Source organism: Triticum urartu, chromosome 1A (genome assembly GCF_056163025.1).
Source record: "Triticum urartu cultivar PI428250 chromosome 1A, HENAU_Tu73, whole genome shotgun sequence".
Classification (NCBI taxonomy): domain Eukaryota; kingdom Viridiplantae; phylum Streptophyta; class Magnoliopsida; order Poales; family Poaceae; genus Triticum; species Triticum urartu.
Genome location: NC_141873.1, coordinates 220,062,011 through 220,080,124, shown reverse-complemented (window position 1 = coordinate 220,080,124; position 18,114 = coordinate 220,062,011). Strand labels below are relative to the sequence as shown.

Genomic DNA, 18,114 nt, shown 5'->3' with positions numbered 1-18,114 from the left:
CTTGGCTTGAAGTTGCTCGTAGGAGGATGGCTTGTAGGTGACGAAGCTTTCTTGGAAGTCGACTTGTCGATGTTGGAAGTAGAGGGTCTTCTATTCGGTGTTGGAGTCATTGAAGCTTGGTTATTGGAGAAGCCGTAGGACTTGGATGAGAACTTGGCATACTTGAAATCATCTTGCACTTGGCGTTCTGCTTTGGTAGCTTGGTGCACTAGCTCGATGAGATTTGAGTATGGTTGGAAGTCAGCGATCTTCTTGATAGGGTGATTGAGTCCGTTCAAGAAATGTGTCATTGTTTGCTCATCATCTTCCGTGACATTGGCTCTTATCATTGCAATCTCCATCTCCTTGTAGTATTCTTCAACGCTCTTTGTTCCTTGCTTGAGTTGTTGGAGTTTCTTGAAGAGGTCACGGTTGTAGTAGGTAGGTACGAAGCGTGCTCTCATGACATCCTTCATTTGCGCCCAAGTAGTGATGGGTGGTTCACCTCTTGCCTCTCGGCGCTCTATGATTTGTTCCCACCAAATGAGGACATAGTCTTGGAACTCAAGGGATGCCATTGCAATCTTCTTCTCTTCTTCAAAATTGTACAAACGGGATCGTTGTCAACCTTCAATGCCCATGAAAGGCACTCTTCGGGATCGTTGCTTCCGTTGAATTTGGGCATGGTGAACTTGAGTTTGCCATAACGTTGCTCTTCATTGTGTTGGGGTCGGGGATGATGACGCCCATGTTGTTGATGATTGTGCAACTCGTGGTGCTCTTGGCGCGGAGGATTGTTATCGTCATGTTGCTCTTGTCGCGGAGGATCTCCATTGTCTTCATGCTCTTGATTGACTGGTTGTTCTTGGCGAGCTTGTGGAGGAACTTGTCGAGCTCGAGGAGGAACTTGATGATGCACGCGAGCTTGAAATCTTCGTTCTTGAATTTCTTCGCGAAGTGCTTCCTCTTGTTAACGGGCTTGTCGGCTTCGGTCGGCAACGGCTCGACTCGAAACGCTTAGAGCTTGTTGCACCGCAAGTGCTTGAGCGTCACAGAGTTGTTGTTCTTGACGTCGTGCCTCGGCATCTTGAGTATTTTGGTGTAGACGCGCTCGCTCTTCCTCTTCATGTTGGCATTGTCGTTGCCGTTCTCGTGCTAGCACAAAGGCCTCTTGAGTTTGACGTTGTCAGCACTCTTGAGAGTCGGTGTCTCGTAGGGGATTGAGGCTTTCTTGACGGTCAGTGCGCGCGGCTCGACGAAGAGTGTTCGATGTCGGTGTACTTGAGCCGGAGAGGGTGAAGTCGGAGAGGCGGCTTGAACGGCTCCTTCTTGAAGTGGAAGACGAGCGGTTGAGCAACAAAGCATGAATTTCGTCCATCCTTGCATCATTCTCTTGCTTGTGATCGTCGAGCTTGTGGTTGAAGTAGTCCCTTGTATGTTGCTCGAAAAGTCGCAAGTCGGCGGCAAGGTTGTCGATGCGTTCACTCATAGCTTGTTGCTCTTGATGCAAAGCACGTTGTGCAACAAAGAGGTGACTCTTGGTGACGAAGGAGTTCATGTCGTCGTCTTGCTCCATCAAGAGTGGATTGGTAGAAGTACTTGGCCTATCCATCATTCCAAGACAAATGTGAGTGGTAGAAAGAGAAGAACGAGTACCAAATGTACCTTGACCAAAGTTGAAAGTGGATCGAGGATCACTCCAATGTGATAGAGGCAAAGGTGTCCCGATGTTTCGATGAGATGGTGGCTATCGTTTTCTGTGGGAGTCGACCTTGACGATCCGACTACGAACGTGCGAGACGTCACGCCTTAGCAATCGCTAAACCAACTTCCAAGGGGTTATTGACCACGCCGGAGCACGATCAACCTGACCACGAGGGCCTGTTCCTGCGAGCAAACGAAGAACAAGCAAGAAACTGAGATTGCAATCTGGATATTGCGAATATAAGATGAAAGCTTTATTGATCAAGGTGGGGTTCTGTGACGTCTTGGTCTGGTCGTTGGACACAAACGAAGTACGCGAAGTTGCAGCTATGGCGAACTTTTAATCTAAACAAAACCCAAGCAAAAAGCTACTAGATGAAGGCAAAACAAATGTATCCAATTTAGGCAGCATCATAATCTCATGAACATTAGAATCATTACCAAGAAACGAAAGTACCTGGTAATTTAATTGGCGTGCGCGAGCTCTAGTAATTGGTCCAATATATGTAACAGTAGGGGCTGTGGGTGTAACAATGGTATTGATGTCCTCATCACATTGTAGGACAAGGAAATATCACAATTGGTATGAGTTCTTGTCAGTTTCTCACACCTACACAAGTAAAAGCTTTCGGTGGAGCTTGGTTAGGATGGTGGCACAAAATTTGATGCAATTGTAAGTGAGCTTCAATAATGTTGGAAAAGATTCGCAAGATGCAATGTAACAAGTAGACCAAGCATATAAGGTACACGGAAACACACGCGCAAAAAGATAAGTGGGGTTGTGCAACCAAGGGTGAGCCAAAATGTGGAATCCACAAAAATGCTCTTGTTGCACAACGCTAGAGAGACGCTAGCACGATTGCACAATAGGCGGATACAAGAACTTGTGCACAACCTACTTAGCAAAAATGCAACGACTTATATCCCAAATTTTTTCTATGCAAGGTGTTGCTATGATATGATCCAAGATGATCGAGTATGACAATCTTAATGTTGTAAGATGCTATGGTTCTTGCTTAAAAGCTCTTTGCTTATCTTTTCTCTTTGCTTAAAAGCTTGTTTGGCTCTTTGATGTTTGAGCTCTTTTCTCATGCAATGCTTGACGAACCAAGATAGCAAATGAGTATGCGATGTCAACTTTGTGACACAAGATATGATACCAAGATATGCAACAATGATGTATGTATGCTATGGGAAGTATGATCACTAATGTGCACAAGTCTCGTTGCCGGCAATACTCAATGGCTAGTCTCGATGGGTAAGCAATGCAAAGGAGTAAGGCTATGATGGCTATCAATGTAATGGCAAGAATGATACGTCCAATACCAAGATGAGGTTACCGGTCTTGCTTCCGGTATGGTTTCAAAATGGTGGCACGAATACCAAGATGCAGTCGAGGTGGTCGTTGTTGATGACGCGTCCGTGGCGAAGATGAGCGGAGGTGATGTTGATGTCGAACCGTACCTAGATAGCCTGATAGAGGCTAAGGTGTCCCGATGTTTCGATGAGATGGTGGCTACCGTTTTCTGTGGGAGTTGACCTTGACGATCCGACTACGAACGTGTGAGACGTCGCGCCTTAGCAATCGCTAAACCAACTTCCGAGGGTTATTGACCACGCCGGAGCACGATCAACCTGACCACGAGGGTCTGTTTCCTGCGAGCAAATGAAGAACAAGCAAGAAACTGAGATTGCAATCTGGATATTGCGAATATAAGATGAAAGCTTTATTGATCAAGGTGGGGTTCTGTGACGTCTTGGTCTCGTCGTTGGACACAAACGAAGTACGAGAAGTTGCAGCTATGGCAAACTTTTAATCTAAACAAATCCCAAAGTCTAAACGACGCCCTAAGGGCTGTATATATGGAGGAAGAGGGGGGAATTTCGTGGCCCTTGAGGGTGGGGTCCGAAACCAACCCTAACTCTTGTTTCCCCACACATACGGACTCTAAAAATAGCCTATACTTAAGTATTTCGAAATTACATGGGCCTGGCCCATTAATAAGGTGACGCAGCACCTAGATTAGCCTATGGACGAATATTATGAAGTGGCATCTTGTATATTTCGTCCAAGGCTTCATGCACTCCTTATGGCGGCTTCAAAGTCCTGAAATCATCACTTGTAACTCCGTTCTTGATCCCCTTGCGCATGCCATCAACTCCATGCGTGTTCTTGCTCCAATGTTCATCTTTCTCCAAGCTAGGCCCTTCATTTGAAAGCAAAACAAATGTATCCAATTTAGGCAGCATCATAATCTCATGAACATTAGAATCATTACCAAGAAAGGAAAGTACCTGGTAATTTAATTGGCGTGCACCAGCTCTAGTAATTGGTCCAGTATATGTAACAGTAGGGGCTGTGGGTGTAACAATGGTATTGATGTCCTCATCATCCTCCCCTTCTTGAAATGAAGTCGTCCTCGACGGAAGCTCATCTTCCTCACCCAAATAAGGCTTCAAATCTGCAATGTTAAAAGTGGGACTAACCCCAAACTCTGCAGGTAGCTCAAGTTTATATGCATTATCATTTATTTTCTCTAAAACCATAAAAGGACCATCAGCACGTGGCATTAGCTTTGATTTGCGCAGATTAGGAAATCTATCTTTACGCAAATGTAACCAAACAAGATCTCCAGGTGCAAACACAACATGTTTTCTACCCTTATCTCCAGCAAGTTTATATTTAGCATTCATACGCTCAATGTTTTCCTTAGTTAACTCATGCATTTTTAAAATCAATTCAGAACGTTCTTTAGCATCAAAATTAACCTTCTCCGAAGATGGAAGAGGCAACAAATCAATAGGTGCACGAGGTAGGAAACCATACACAATTTCAAAAGGGCACATCTTAGTAGTAGAATGCAATGAAGGATTATAAGCAAATTCAATATGAGGCAAGCATTCTTCCCACATTTTCTTGTTATTCTTCAAAACAGCCCTAAGCATAGTAGACAATGTTCTATTGACTACTTCAGTTTGTCCATCAGTTTGGGGGTGACAAGTAGTACTAAAAAGCAGCTTAGTCCCCAACTTAGCCCATAAACATCTCCAAAAGTGGCTAAGAAATTTAGTATCACGATCTGAAACAATAGTATTTGGCACACCATGTAAGCGAATAATTTCACGAAAGAACAAATCAGCAACATTAACAGCATCATCGCTTTTATGACATGGTATAAAGTGTGCCATTTTCGAGAACCTATCCACGACAACAAATATGCTATCCCTCCCCTTCTTTGTTCGAGGTAAACCTAAAACAAAGTCCATAGATATATCCTCCCAAGGAACACTAGGTACAGGCAAAGGCATATATAAACCATGAGGATTGAGTCGTGACTTAGCTCTTTGACATGTAGTGCAGCGAGCAACAAAACGCTCAACATCCCGTCTCATCTTTGGCCAAAAGAAATGTGTAGCAAGTATATCCTCCGTCTTCTAGATGCCAAAGTGTCCCATTAATCCTCCTCCATGCGCCTCCTGCAACAACAAAAGACGAACGGAGCTAGCTGGAATGCATAGCTTGTTAGCACGAAACACAAATCCATCGTTAAGAACGAACTTGTTCCAAGTTCTCCCTTCCTTACAATTCTGCAATACATCTTTAAATTCAGCATCATTAACATATTGATCCTTGATGGTCTCCAAACCAAATATTTTAAAGTCAAGTTGCGAAAGCATTGTATAACGACGAGACAAGGCATCAGCAATAACATTTTCTTTACCCTTCTTGTGTTTAATGACATAAGGGAAAGTCTCAATGAATTCAACCCATTTAGCATGTCTACGGTTCAGTTTTGCTTGACTTTTAATGTGTTTCAAAGATTCATGATCAGAATGTATAACAAATTCCTTGGGCCATAAATAATGTTGCCATGTTTCTAAGGTCCGAACAAGAGCATATAATTCTTTATCATAAGTAGAATAGTTCAGACTAGGCCCACTCAATTTTTCAGAAAAGTATGCAATAGGTTTTCCATCTTGTAATAACACACCTCCTAATCCAATTCCACTAGCATCACATTCAAGCTCAAAAGTCTTATTGAAATTAGGAAGTTGGAGTAAAGGAGCATGTGTCAACTTATCTTTCAATACCGTGAAGGCTTCTTCCTGTGCGGTACCCCAAACAAAAGGCACATCCTTCTTTGTAAGCTCGTTGAGAGGTGCAGCAATGGTGCTGAAATCTCTCACAAAACGCCTATAGAAACCAGCGAGGCCAAGGAAACTCCTCACTTGTGTGACCGTTTTGGGCTGCGGCCAACTCTCAATAGCTTCAATCTTGGCTTTATCAACTTCAATTCCCTGTGGAGTAACAACATAGCCAAGAAAAGATACTCGGTCGGTGCAAAAGGTGCACTTTCCAAGGTTTCCAAACAAACGTGCATCACATAGAGCAATAAAAACAGCACGTAAATGTTCCAAATGTTCCTCCAAAGATTTGCTATAAATCAATATGTCATCAAAGTAAACTACCACAAATCGTCCAATGAAAGCACGTAAAACTTCGTTCATTAACCTCATGAAAGTACTAGGTGCATTAGTTAACCCAAAAGGCATGACTAACCACTCATATAATCCAAACTTAGTTTTAAATGCTGTTTTCCATTCATTACCCAATTTCATACGAATTTGATGGTATCCACTACGCAAATCAACTTTGGAGAATATTGTAGAGCCACTCAATTCATCAAGCATATATTCTAGCCTAGGAATAGGATGACGGTAACGAATAGTAATATTATTAATGCCTCTATAATCAACGCACATACGCGACGTACCATCCTTTTTCGGCACTAAAATGATAGGAACAGCACAAGGACTAAGGGATTCGCGTATATAACCTTTGTCGAGCAGTTCTTGTACTTGACGCATAATCTCCTTCGTCTCCTCTGGATTGGTACGGTATGGTGCACGGTTGGGTAGCGAAGCACCGGGAATTAAGTCAATTTGATGCTCAATCCCTCGAATAGGTGGTAATCCCGGTGGCACGTCTTGTGGAAAGACGTCAGCGAACTCCTGCAAAATGTTAGTGACAGCAGGGGGCAAAGAGGAAGGCACGTCCTCGAATGAAAATAATGCCTCTTTGCACACAAAAGCATAGCAAACAGATTTGCTAAAATCTAGATCATCAATATCAGATTTGGTGGCAAGTAAACATGCACTTTTCAATTTAATTTCAGAAGCAACACTAGATTGTTTATTATTATTAGGCTGCATTTGTTGCTCAAATTCTTTTGCCACAATCTGATTTTCACTCTTAGTTTTCTCCTGTTTTGCTTTATTAGCTCTATTAATATCATCTTTCAAAATGGAATCAGGAGTCATAGGAAGCAAAGTAATATTTTTATCCTTATGAACAAGAGTATACTGATTGTTTCTACCATGGTGAATAGAATTTTTATCAAATTGCCATGGTCTACCAAGTAATAAGGAACATGCTTGCATAGGTACCACATCACAATCAACATAATCAGCATATGTAGAGATACTAAAATGCACACGAACAGTACGTGTTACCTTAACCTTGCCGCTGTTGTTGAACCATTGGATGTAGTAAGGATGTGGATGTGGTCTTGTGGTGAGAGATAGCTTCTCCACCATCTCGATGCTAGCCAAGTTGTTGCAACTCCCTCCATCTATGATCACGCGAACAGAACGTTCCTTCACAACTCCCTTTGTATGGAACAGATTATGCCTCTGATTTTGCTCAGCTTGTGTAACCTGCACACTCAAAACACGTTGAGCAACTAAACATTCATACCTGTCAGCATCTTCAGGAGCCATGTATTGCGTCTCATGATCAGAATCGTCTCCACCGTGTTCGTCACGTGTAATAAGAGCCAAAGTCTCCTCATCATAGTCACTAGCGGACTCATACCCACCATCCTCAGTAACAATCATCACACGCTTAGATGGGCATTCTCTCGCATAATGACCTCCACCCTTGCAACGTCGACAAATAATATCATGTGTTTGCCCTGTTGATGCCATGGATGAAGAAGAGCTCTTTGCAGGCCCAGAAGGTGTGCTCTTGGCAGATAGTGGTGATTGTGCCTGCTTTATTGTATCACGGTTGGAGGTGGCAGCCGACGGAGGTGCCGGTGTAGCAGAACGTGTGGAAGTAGATGATGCACGTGGTGTCCATGAAGAAGGTCGACCTGCAGAAAAGTTAGTCCGCGCCAATGCCTGTCGATCCTGCACTTCACGTTCAGCTTTACAAGCAAGATGGAATAAACGAGTGATATTAGTATACTCCTTATACTCTAGAATCGTCTGAATCTCTCTATTTAATCCACCCATAAAACGTGCAAGCATAGCTTCATTCTCCTCAACAATACCACATCTAATCATGCCAGTTTGTAATTCCTGATAATATTCTTCTACAGAATTTTTTCCCTGTCTTAAGCGCTGCAATTTTTGAAGTAATTCACGTTGATAATATGGTGGAACCCAACGAGTACGCATAGCAGTTTTCAAAGCAGCCCAAGTAGCAGGAATGGGATATAATCTACAATGCTCAGGAACATCAGATTTGGTGGCAAGTAAACATGCACTTTTCAATTTAATTTCAGAAACAACAGTAGATGGTTTATTATTAGGCTTCATTTGGTGCTCAAATTCTTTTGCCACAATCTGATTTTCACTCTTATTCGTCTCCTGTTTTGCTTTATTAGCTCTATTAATATCATCCTTCAAAATGGAATCAGGAGTCATAGGAAGCAAAGTAATATTTTTATCGTTATGAACAAGAGTATACTGATTGTTTCTACCATGGTGTACAGAATTTTTATCAAATTGCCATGGTCTACCAAGTAATAAGGAACATGCTTGCATAGGTACCACATCACAATCAACATAATCAGCATATGTAGAGATACTAAAATGCACACGAACAGTATGTGTTACCTTAATCTTGCCGCTGTTGTTGAACCATTGGATGTAGTAAGGATGTGGATGTGGTCTTGTGGTGAGAGATAGCTTCTCCACCATCTCCATGCTAGCCAAGTTATTGCAGCTCCCTCCATCTATGATCACGCGAACAGAACGTTCCTTCACAACTCCCTTTGTATGGAACAAATTATGCCTCTGATTTTGCTCAGCTTGTGTAACCTGCACACTCAAAACACGTTGAGCAACTAAACATTCATACCTGTCAGCATCTTCAGGAGCCATGTATTGCGTCTCATGATCAGAATCATCTCCACCGTGTTCATCACGTGTAATAAGAGCCAAAGTCTCCTCATCATAGTCACTAGCGGACTCATACCCACCATCCTCAGTAACAATCATCACACGCTTAGATGGGCATTCTCTCGCATAATGACCTCCACCCTTGCAACGTCGACAAATAATATCATGTGTTTGCCCTGTTGATGCCATGGATGAAGAAGAGCTCTTTGCAGGCCCAGAAGGTGTGCTCTTGGCAGATAGTGGTGATTGTGCCTGCTTTATTGTATCACGGTTGGAGGTGGCAGCCGACGGAGGCGCCGGTGTAGCAGAACGTGTGGAAGTAGATGATGCACGTGGTGTCCATGATGAAGGTCGACCTGCAGAAAAGTTAGTCCGCGCCAATGCCTGTCGATCCTGCACTTCACGTTCAGCTTTACAAGCATGATGGAATAAACGAGTGATATTAGTATACTCCTTATACTCTAGAATCGTCTGAATCTCTCTATTTAATCCACCCATAAAACGTGCAAGCATAGCTTCATTCTCCTCAACAATACCACATCTAATCATGCTAGTTTGTAATTCCTGATAATATTCTTCTACAGAATTTTTTCCCTGTCTTAAGCGCTGCAATTTTTGAAGTAATTCACGTTGATAATATGGTGGAACCCAAGGAGTACGCATAGCAGTTTTCAAAGCAGCCCAAGTAGCCGGAATAGGATATAATCTACAATGCTCAGACCACCAAACACATGCAAAACTAGTGAAAGCACAAACAGCAGCAGGAACACGTCTCTCCTCGGGATATTGTAAACATGTAAATCGTTGTTCAGTTTCTAACTCCCAAGTAAGATATATATCAGGAACATATCTACCCTCAAATGGTGGAATATTCAATTTTAGTTTAGGGAGATGGTCATGATCTCGTACCTGAGGGTGAGCCTTACCATTGCCATTATTTGCATGTGGACGACCTGGTGGTTGCTGTGCTGTTGGTGGCACGTAGTTCTGATTTTGATCAACCTCATCCTCATAATCTCCCACATAAGCATCCTCCTCCACATCAGCAGTAGGAGCCACAGAAGTATCAACAGCAGCACCAGCAGTTTGGCCCGACTGAAGAGGGACACGGCTCGCTCGGCGGAGGGCTGTTTCCCGACAAGGAGGTAGTCGGTGTTGTTGCTGTTGTTGCAGAGGTGCGGCAGGAGCAGCCGGTGGTGGTGGTGGAAAACGCGAAAGTAATTCAGCAAACTTGTTATCGAGCTTTGTTTCAAACGTCTTCTCCATGCCATCTATCTTCTCCATGGCCTCTTCAAATCTGTTTATCACATCTTGCACCTGTCCACTCATCATTTGCTGAAACGTATCATGAAGCTCCTTGTTCGTCAAGTTCTCCCAGTCAGTCTCGTCGGCTTGTGATCCTGGCATGGTTAGCAGCAATAGAAACACACAAGAATATGATCCTACAGACTACTAACAAGTGGTAGTGGTGGCGGGTGTCACAAATCCGTCAAGCAAATCTCAAATTCTTACCAGTTCTTACCCAGCAGCAGGCGGTGATCGGCAACCGTTGTAGTCAAAACTCTCAAAATCTTGGATAGAGCGATTGCCAGGGAGAGTCAAACGCACGACGTAGATGTATGTGGAGCTGGGAAGGCTTATAGTATGGTAGCAAAAAGGGTCAGCAATAATCAATCCAGAGGTGCAAAGTTGAATAAACGCTCAACGACGGTACTGTGCTGGTCCTAGGCTAGACCGCGCTAGAGACGCGAGCCTAGAACACTAACAAAATCAAGGCGCTGCACGTAAATAAGGGAAAAGCACACTCTGGAACTCTCTTTTTTTCGCTCTTTTTTTTGCGCTCCTTTTTTTTGCGCTCCTCTTTTTTTTGCGAAAAATCACTATAATGGCGAGTGTCTCAAAACTCTTCCCTCGTCAAACTGATAGGATGGGCACGAAATTATTTTTTTCACTTTTTTATCGGAAATCAGGGCAGCGACGACGAAAAAAGTGCGACAAAAAATCACTATGATGGCACATGGCTCAAAAGACTCAGAAAAGCCTAAAAATAGGATAGGGAAAAAAAATTTGCCCGTGAAAATTTTGGCCTAAAAACTGCCCGGGGGTCTCCAGACTTTTTTTTTCCCGAGACCTACGCAGGCAAGGAAACACGAATCGGAATTTAGATTGATCGCAAGAAGAAACCTAATATGAGAAGAACTCGGATTGGTGGTGGATATATGGTTGTGGTATATGGCAGCGGTGGTGGTATATGGTAGCGGTGGTGGTATATGGATAGAGATTGATGGTGGTATATGGATACGGATTGGTGCTGGTATATGGATATGGATTCAGAGCGGTGGCGGATAAGCAAAAGTGGTAGATGGGCGATGATGATGGTGCGGCGGCGGCGTGACAACTTGTGACCAGAACTCGAAACTCTAAAAGACTAGACTCTAAGACCAGCAACTTGACACGACGATGCAACCGCAAATTCAACAAAGCAAAAACCCTAAAAAGATTATGCAAAGGCTCAGATTGGTTCGGATATGATGAACTAACCCTAATTTTTTTTTCTGGCTTTTTCGTGGACTGTAGGTATGAAGAACAGACTCGGTCTAATCTACGAAAAACTGTAAAATCTCACCGAGCAACCTGGAAATCTGATACCACTTGATAGAGGCTAAGGTGTCCCGATGTTTCGATGAGATGGTGGCTATCGTTTTCTGTGGGAGTTGACCTTGACGATCCGACTACGAACGTGCGAGACGTCGCGCCTTAGCAATCGCTAAACCAACTTTCGAGGGTTATTGACCACGCCGGAGCACGATCAACCTGACCACGAGGGTCTGTTTCCTGCGAGCAAAGGAAGAACAAGCAAGAAACTGAGATTGCAATCTGGATATTGCGAATATAAGATGAAAGCTTTATTGATCAAGGTGGGGTTCTGTGACGTCTTGGTCTGGTCGTTGGACACAAACGAAGTACGCGAAGTTGCAGCTATGGCGAACTTTTAATCTAAACAAAACCCAAAGTCTAAACGACGCCCTAAGGGCTATATATATGGAGGAAGAGGGGGGAATTTCGTGGCCCTTGAGGGTGGGGTCCGAAACCAACCCTAACTCTTGTTTCCCCACACATACGGACTCTAAAAATAGCCTATACTTAAGTATTTCGAAATTACATGGGCCTAGCCCATTAATAAGGTGATGCAGCACCTAGATTAGCCTATGGACGAATATTATGAAGTGGCATCTTGTATATTTCGTCCAAGGCTTCATGCACTCCTTATGGCGGCTTCAAAGTCCTGAAATCATCACTTGTAACTCCGTTCTTGATCCCCTTGCGCATGCCATCAACTCCAGGCGTGTTCTTGCTCCAATGTTCATCCTTCTCCAAGCTAGGCCCTTCATTTGTAAGCAAAACAAATGTATCCAATTTAGGCAGCATCATAATCTCATGAACATTAGAATCATTACCAAGAAACGAAAGTACCTGGTAATTTAATTGGCGTGCGCGAGCTCTAGTAATTGGTCCAGTATATGTAATAGTAGGGGCTGTGGGTGTAACAATGGTATTGATGTCCTCATCATAGCCGAAACACAAAAGGATACGGGACCGCAACTCAAATTCTCAAACCTCGAAGTAGCAATTGTGTCGGAGAGCGAAACGGTCCAAAAATGGTTGGGTTATGCGGAAGTAGCGGAGGTATGCGGAAGTATATATCGTATATGGTGAACACCGAAACAAATTTTGGTGGAAATTGGGGCGGTGGATGGATATGTGGCTGCCAGGGGCCGGATGTCCGGGTGGAAGGCTGGATGTCCGGGTGGGGCCGGATGTCCGGGCTCTGGATCTGGGGATGAACGGGATGAACACCGCATGGGGAGGTTAAATCTGGGCGAAATTCGAAGGAATTTGTGGATGGAAATTGGGGGGGAAATGATGGGAAGCTAGATCCACTTAAAACAAAGCAAATCCATAGATCCAAACCAACACAATTTCAACACACCAACAAATCACAAAAAAAATTGGGGCTATTTTTGGTGGGAATTTTTGAATTAGGACGAAAAACAACAAAACAAGGCTAGAAACACAACGGGGAGGCTCCGAAATCGTGATCAACCTGGCTCTAGATACCCAGATGATGTAGGGTAGAACCCTAATCGCCCAATCTTTCACGAAAGGAGCGGATCCCGCGAAGAACACGAGGAACACAAAGAGGGAAACGAGGGAAATCACAAGGGGAAACACAATAGGAACACTCAAACTAACAAGAACAAGTCACATATGTGCTAGATCCTCGGATACATAGAATACCCGGTCCACAGACAACTAGGGACGATACAAAAGGGTAACCGGTTCTTCTCCGTGAGGAGGTCTTGATGTTCTTCCCTAAAGAGGGGTCTTGAATCCTCTTGGGGGATCTTCTCCGGTGGAGGCTCGAATCTCCGAGGAGAAGGTAACCAAGTGGATGAGCAAAGCTCTCACACAAAATATGAGCTAATCCTTTGCTAACCCTAGAAAGTTGTACGAGATGGAGTATATATAGTCTAGGGGGGTAGAAGGAGTACACGGGCCTCAGCCCTTTACTGTGCGCAGACAGGGAGGCTGGACGTCTGGGCGTCGGGCCGGATGTCCGGGCGTTTGCGGAGGGCCGGATGTCCGGGCTGGTGAAGCTGTCCATGTTGCTCTCGGGTTCGGTGGTGTCCGGATTTCTGGGCAGGGGGGCCGGATGTCCGGGACCTCGCGAAGGGCCGGATGTCCGGGCTTGCGGGCCGGATGTCCGGGGCCTGTAGGCACTTGGTGGCCGAGCAGCTGTAGAGGAAGGTGCTCTAGGGGCCGGATGTCCGGGGCCTGGGAGATGCTCTTGGCTCCTTCCGTTGGTTCTCCTCATCCGTGGACTTGGGGACTCGTCCGTCTTCATGCGCATCTTCGGGAGGATCCTCTTGTTACCTAATCATGCACAACATCTCGGACTTAGGTAGTAGCCATGTCTCGTGCATAGAAAGTGGAAGTTCGGAGAGGAGTGAGTTCACCTTATCTTCGATAGCTTTGGCTCGGGCTCGTGTCATTGGTCCAAGTGGTGCCGTTGGAGGTGTGGGTGCGTCCATGGGGATGATCTTGGGATGCTCCGCATAAAATAGCCTTTGGACGAAATTTATGAAGTGGCATCTTGTATATTTCGTCCAAGGCAACATGCACTCCTTATGGTGGCTTCAAAGTCCTGAAATCATCACTTGTAATTCCGTTCTTCATCCCCTTGCGCATGCCATCATCTCCATACTTGAACTTGCTCAAAGGTTCTTCTTTCTTGTCCAAGCTAGGCCCTTCATTTGTAAGCAAAACAAATTATCCAATTTAGGCAGCATCATATTCTCATGAACATTAGAATCGTAACCAACAAACGAAAGTACCTGATAATTCAATTGGCGTGCGCGAGCTCTAGTAATTGGTCCAGTATGTATAGCAGCAGGGGATGTGGGTGTAACAATGGTATTGATGTCCTCATCATCCTCCCCTTCTTGAAATGAAGTCATCCTCGACCAAAGTTCATCGCCCTCACCCAAATAAGGCTTCAAATCTGCAATGTTAAAAGTGGGACTAACCCCAAAATCTGCAGGCAGCTCAAGTTTATATGCATTATCATTTATTTTCTCTAACACCTTAAAAGGACCATCATCACATGGCATTAGCTTTGATTTGCGCAAATTAGGAAATCTATCCTTACGCAAATGTAACCAAACAAGATCTCCAGGTGCAAACACAACATGTTTTCTACCCTTATCTCTAGTAAGTTTATATTTAGCATTCATACGCTCAATGTTTTCCTTGGTTAACTCATGCATTTTTAAAATCAATTCAGCACGTTCTTTAGCATCAAAATTAACCTTCTTCGAAGATGGAAGAGGCAACAAATAAATAGGTGCACGAGGTAGGAAACCATACACAATTTCAAAAGGGCACATCTTAGTAGTAGAATGCAATGAACGATTATAAGCAAATTCAATATGAGGCAAGCATTCTTCCCACATTTTCTTGTTATTCTTCAAAACAGTCCTAAGCATAATAGACAATGTTCTATTGACTACTTCAGTTTGTCCATCAGTTTGGGGGTGACAAGTAGTACTAAAAAGCAGTTTAGTCCCCAACTTAGCCCATAAACATCTCCAAAAGTGGCTAAGAAATTTAGTATCACGATCTAAAACAATAGTATTTGGCACACCATGCAAGCGAATAATTTCATGAAAGAACAAATCAGCAACATTAACAGCATCATCGCTCTTATGACATTGTATAAAGTGTGCCATTTTCGAGAACCTATCCACGACAAAAAATATGCTATCCCTCCCCTTCTTTGTTCGAGGTAAAGCTAAAACAAAGTCCATAGATATATCCTCCCAAGGAACACTAGGTACAGGCAAAGGCATACATAAACCATGAGGATTGAGTCGTGACTTAGCTTTTTGACATGTACTGCAGCAAGCAACAAAACGCTCAACATCCCGTCTCATCTCTGGCCAAAAGAAATGTGTAGCAAGTATATCCTCCATCTTCTTGACGCCAAAGTGTCGCATTAATCCTCTTCCATGCGCCTCCTGCAACAACAAAAGACAAACGGAGCTAGCTGGAATGCATAGCTTGTTAGCATGAAACACAAATCCATCATTAAGAACGAACTTGTTCCAAGTTCTCCCTTCCTTACAATTCTGCAATACATCTTTAAATTCAGCATCATGCACATATTGATCTTTGATGGTCTCCAAACCAAATATTTTAAAGTCAAGTTGTAAAAGCATAGTATAACGACGAGACAATGCATCAACAATAACATTTTCTTTACCCTTCTTGTGTTTAATGACATAAGGGAAAGTCTCAATGAATTCAACCCATTTAGCATGTCTACGGTTCAGTTTTGCTTGACTTTTAATGTGTTTCAAAGATTCATGATCAGACTGTACAACAAATTCCTTGGGCCATAAATAATGTTGCCATGTTTCTAAGGTCCGAACAAGAGCATATAATTCTTTATCATAAGTATATTAGTTCAGACTAGGCCCACTCAATTTTTCAAAAAAGTATGCAACATGTTTGCCATCTTGTAATAACACACCTCCTAATCCAATTCCACTAGCATCACATTCAAACTCAAAAGTCTTATTAAAATCAAGAAGTTGGAGTAAAGGAGCATGTGTCAACTTATCTTTCAATACCGTGAAGGCTTCTTCCTATGCTGTACCCCAAACAAAAGGCACATCCTTCTTTGTAAGCTCGTTGAGAGGTGCAGCAATGGTGCTGAAATCTCTCGCAAAACGCCTATAGAATCCAGCGAGGCCAAGGAAACTCCTCACTTGTGTGACCGTTTTGGGCTGCGGCCAACTCTCAATAGCTTCAATCTTGACTTTATCAACTTCAATTCCCTATGGAGTAACAACATAGCCAAGAAAAGATATTCGATCGGTGCAGAAGGTGCACTTCCCAAGGTTACCAAACAAACGTGCTTCACGTAGAGCAATAAAAACAGCACGTAAATGTTCCAAATGTTCCTCTAGAGATCTGCTATAAATCAGTATATCATCAAAATAGACTACCACAAATCGTCCAAGCATGTAAAACTTCGTTCATTAGTCTCATGAAAGTACTAGGTGCATTAGTTAACCTAAAAGGCATGACTAACCACTCATATAAACCAAACTTAGTTTTAAATGTTGTTTTCCATTCATCTCCCAATTTCATACGAATTTGATGGTATCCACTACGCAAATCAACTTTGGAGAAAATTGTAGAGCCACTCAATTCATCAAGCATATCATCTAGTCTAGGAATAGGATGACGATAACGAATAGTAATATTATTAATGCCTCTACAATCAACACACATACGCGATGTACCATCCTTTTTAGGAACTAGTATAATAGGAACAACACAAGGACTAAGAGATTCGCGTATGTAACCTTTGTCGAGCAGCTCCTGTACTTGACGCATAATCTCGTTCGTCTCCTCTGGATTGGTACGGTATGGTGCACGGTTGGGCAGCGATGCACCGGGAATTAAGTCAATTTGATGCTCAATCCCTCGAATAGGTGGTAATCCCGGTGGCATGTCTTGAGGGAAGACGTCAGCGAACTCCTGCAAAATGTCAGTGACAGCAGGGGGCAAAGAGGAAGGCACGTCCTCAAAGGAAAATGATGCCTCTTTGCATACAAAAGCATAGTAAACAGATTTGTTGAAATCTAGCTCATCAATATCAGATTTTGTGGCAAGTAAACATGCACTTTTCAATTTAATTTCAGAAGCAACACTAGGTGGTTGATTATTAGGTTTCATTTGTTGCTCAAACTCTTTTGCCACAATCTGATTTTCACTCTTATTTTTCTGCTGTTTTGCTTTATTAGCTCTATTAATATCATCTTTCAAAATGGATTCAGGAGTCATAGGAAGCAAAGTAATATGGCTATCCTTATGAACAAGAGTATACTGATTAGTTCTACCATGGTGTACAGAATTTTTATCAAATTGCCATGGTCTACCAAGTAATAAGGAACATGCTTGCATTGGTACCACATCACAATCAACATAATCAGCATATGAAGAGATACTAAAATGCACACGAACAGTACGTGTTACCTTAACCTTGCCGCTGTTGTTGAACCATTGGATGTAGTAAGGATGTGGATGTGGTCTTGTGGTGAGAGATAGCTTCTCTACCATCTCCATGCTAGCCAAGTTGTTGCAACTCGCTCCATCTATGATGACGCGAATAGAACGTTCCTTCACAACTCCCTTTGTATGGAACAAATTATGCCTCTGATTTTGCTCAACTTGTGTGACCTGCACACTCAAAACACGTTGAGCAACTAAACATTCATACCTGTCAGCATCTTCAGGAGCCATGTATTGCGTCTCATGATCAGAATCATCACCACCGTGTTCTTCACGTGTAATAAGAGCCAAAGTCTCCTCATCATAGTCACTAGCGGGCTCATACCCACCATCCTCAGTAGAAATCATCACATGCTGAGATTTGCATTCTCTCGCAAAATATCCTCTTCCCTTACAACGACGATGAACAATATCACTTGTGTGCCCTGCTGATGCCATGGAAGAAGAAGAGCTCTGCGCAGGCCCGGTAGGTGTGCTCTTGGCAGATGGTGGTGGTTGTGCCTACTTTCTTGTATCACGGCTAGAGGTGGCACCTGATGGAGGTGCTGGTGTAGTGGAAGTAGAGGATGCACGTGGTGTCCATGATGAAGATCGACCTGC

At 43.3% G+C, this 18,114-nt stretch overlaps 1 protein-coding gene across 1 annotated transcript in view; it reads right to left on the bottom strand.

Annotated features, from left to right (window-relative positions):
• The window catches only part of LOC147990651 (uncharacterized), a 50,836-nt gene extending 32,974 nt beyond the window's left edge, over positions 1-17,862 (bottom strand). The window contains exon 1 of the mRNA XM_087538337.1: positions 16,743-17,862. Coding sequence (XP_087394463.1) covers positions 16,743-17,862 — 1,120 coding nt within the window. The remainder of the gene's footprint in view (positions 1-16,742) is intronic.
• Positions 17,863-18,114: the final 252 nt, after the last annotated feature.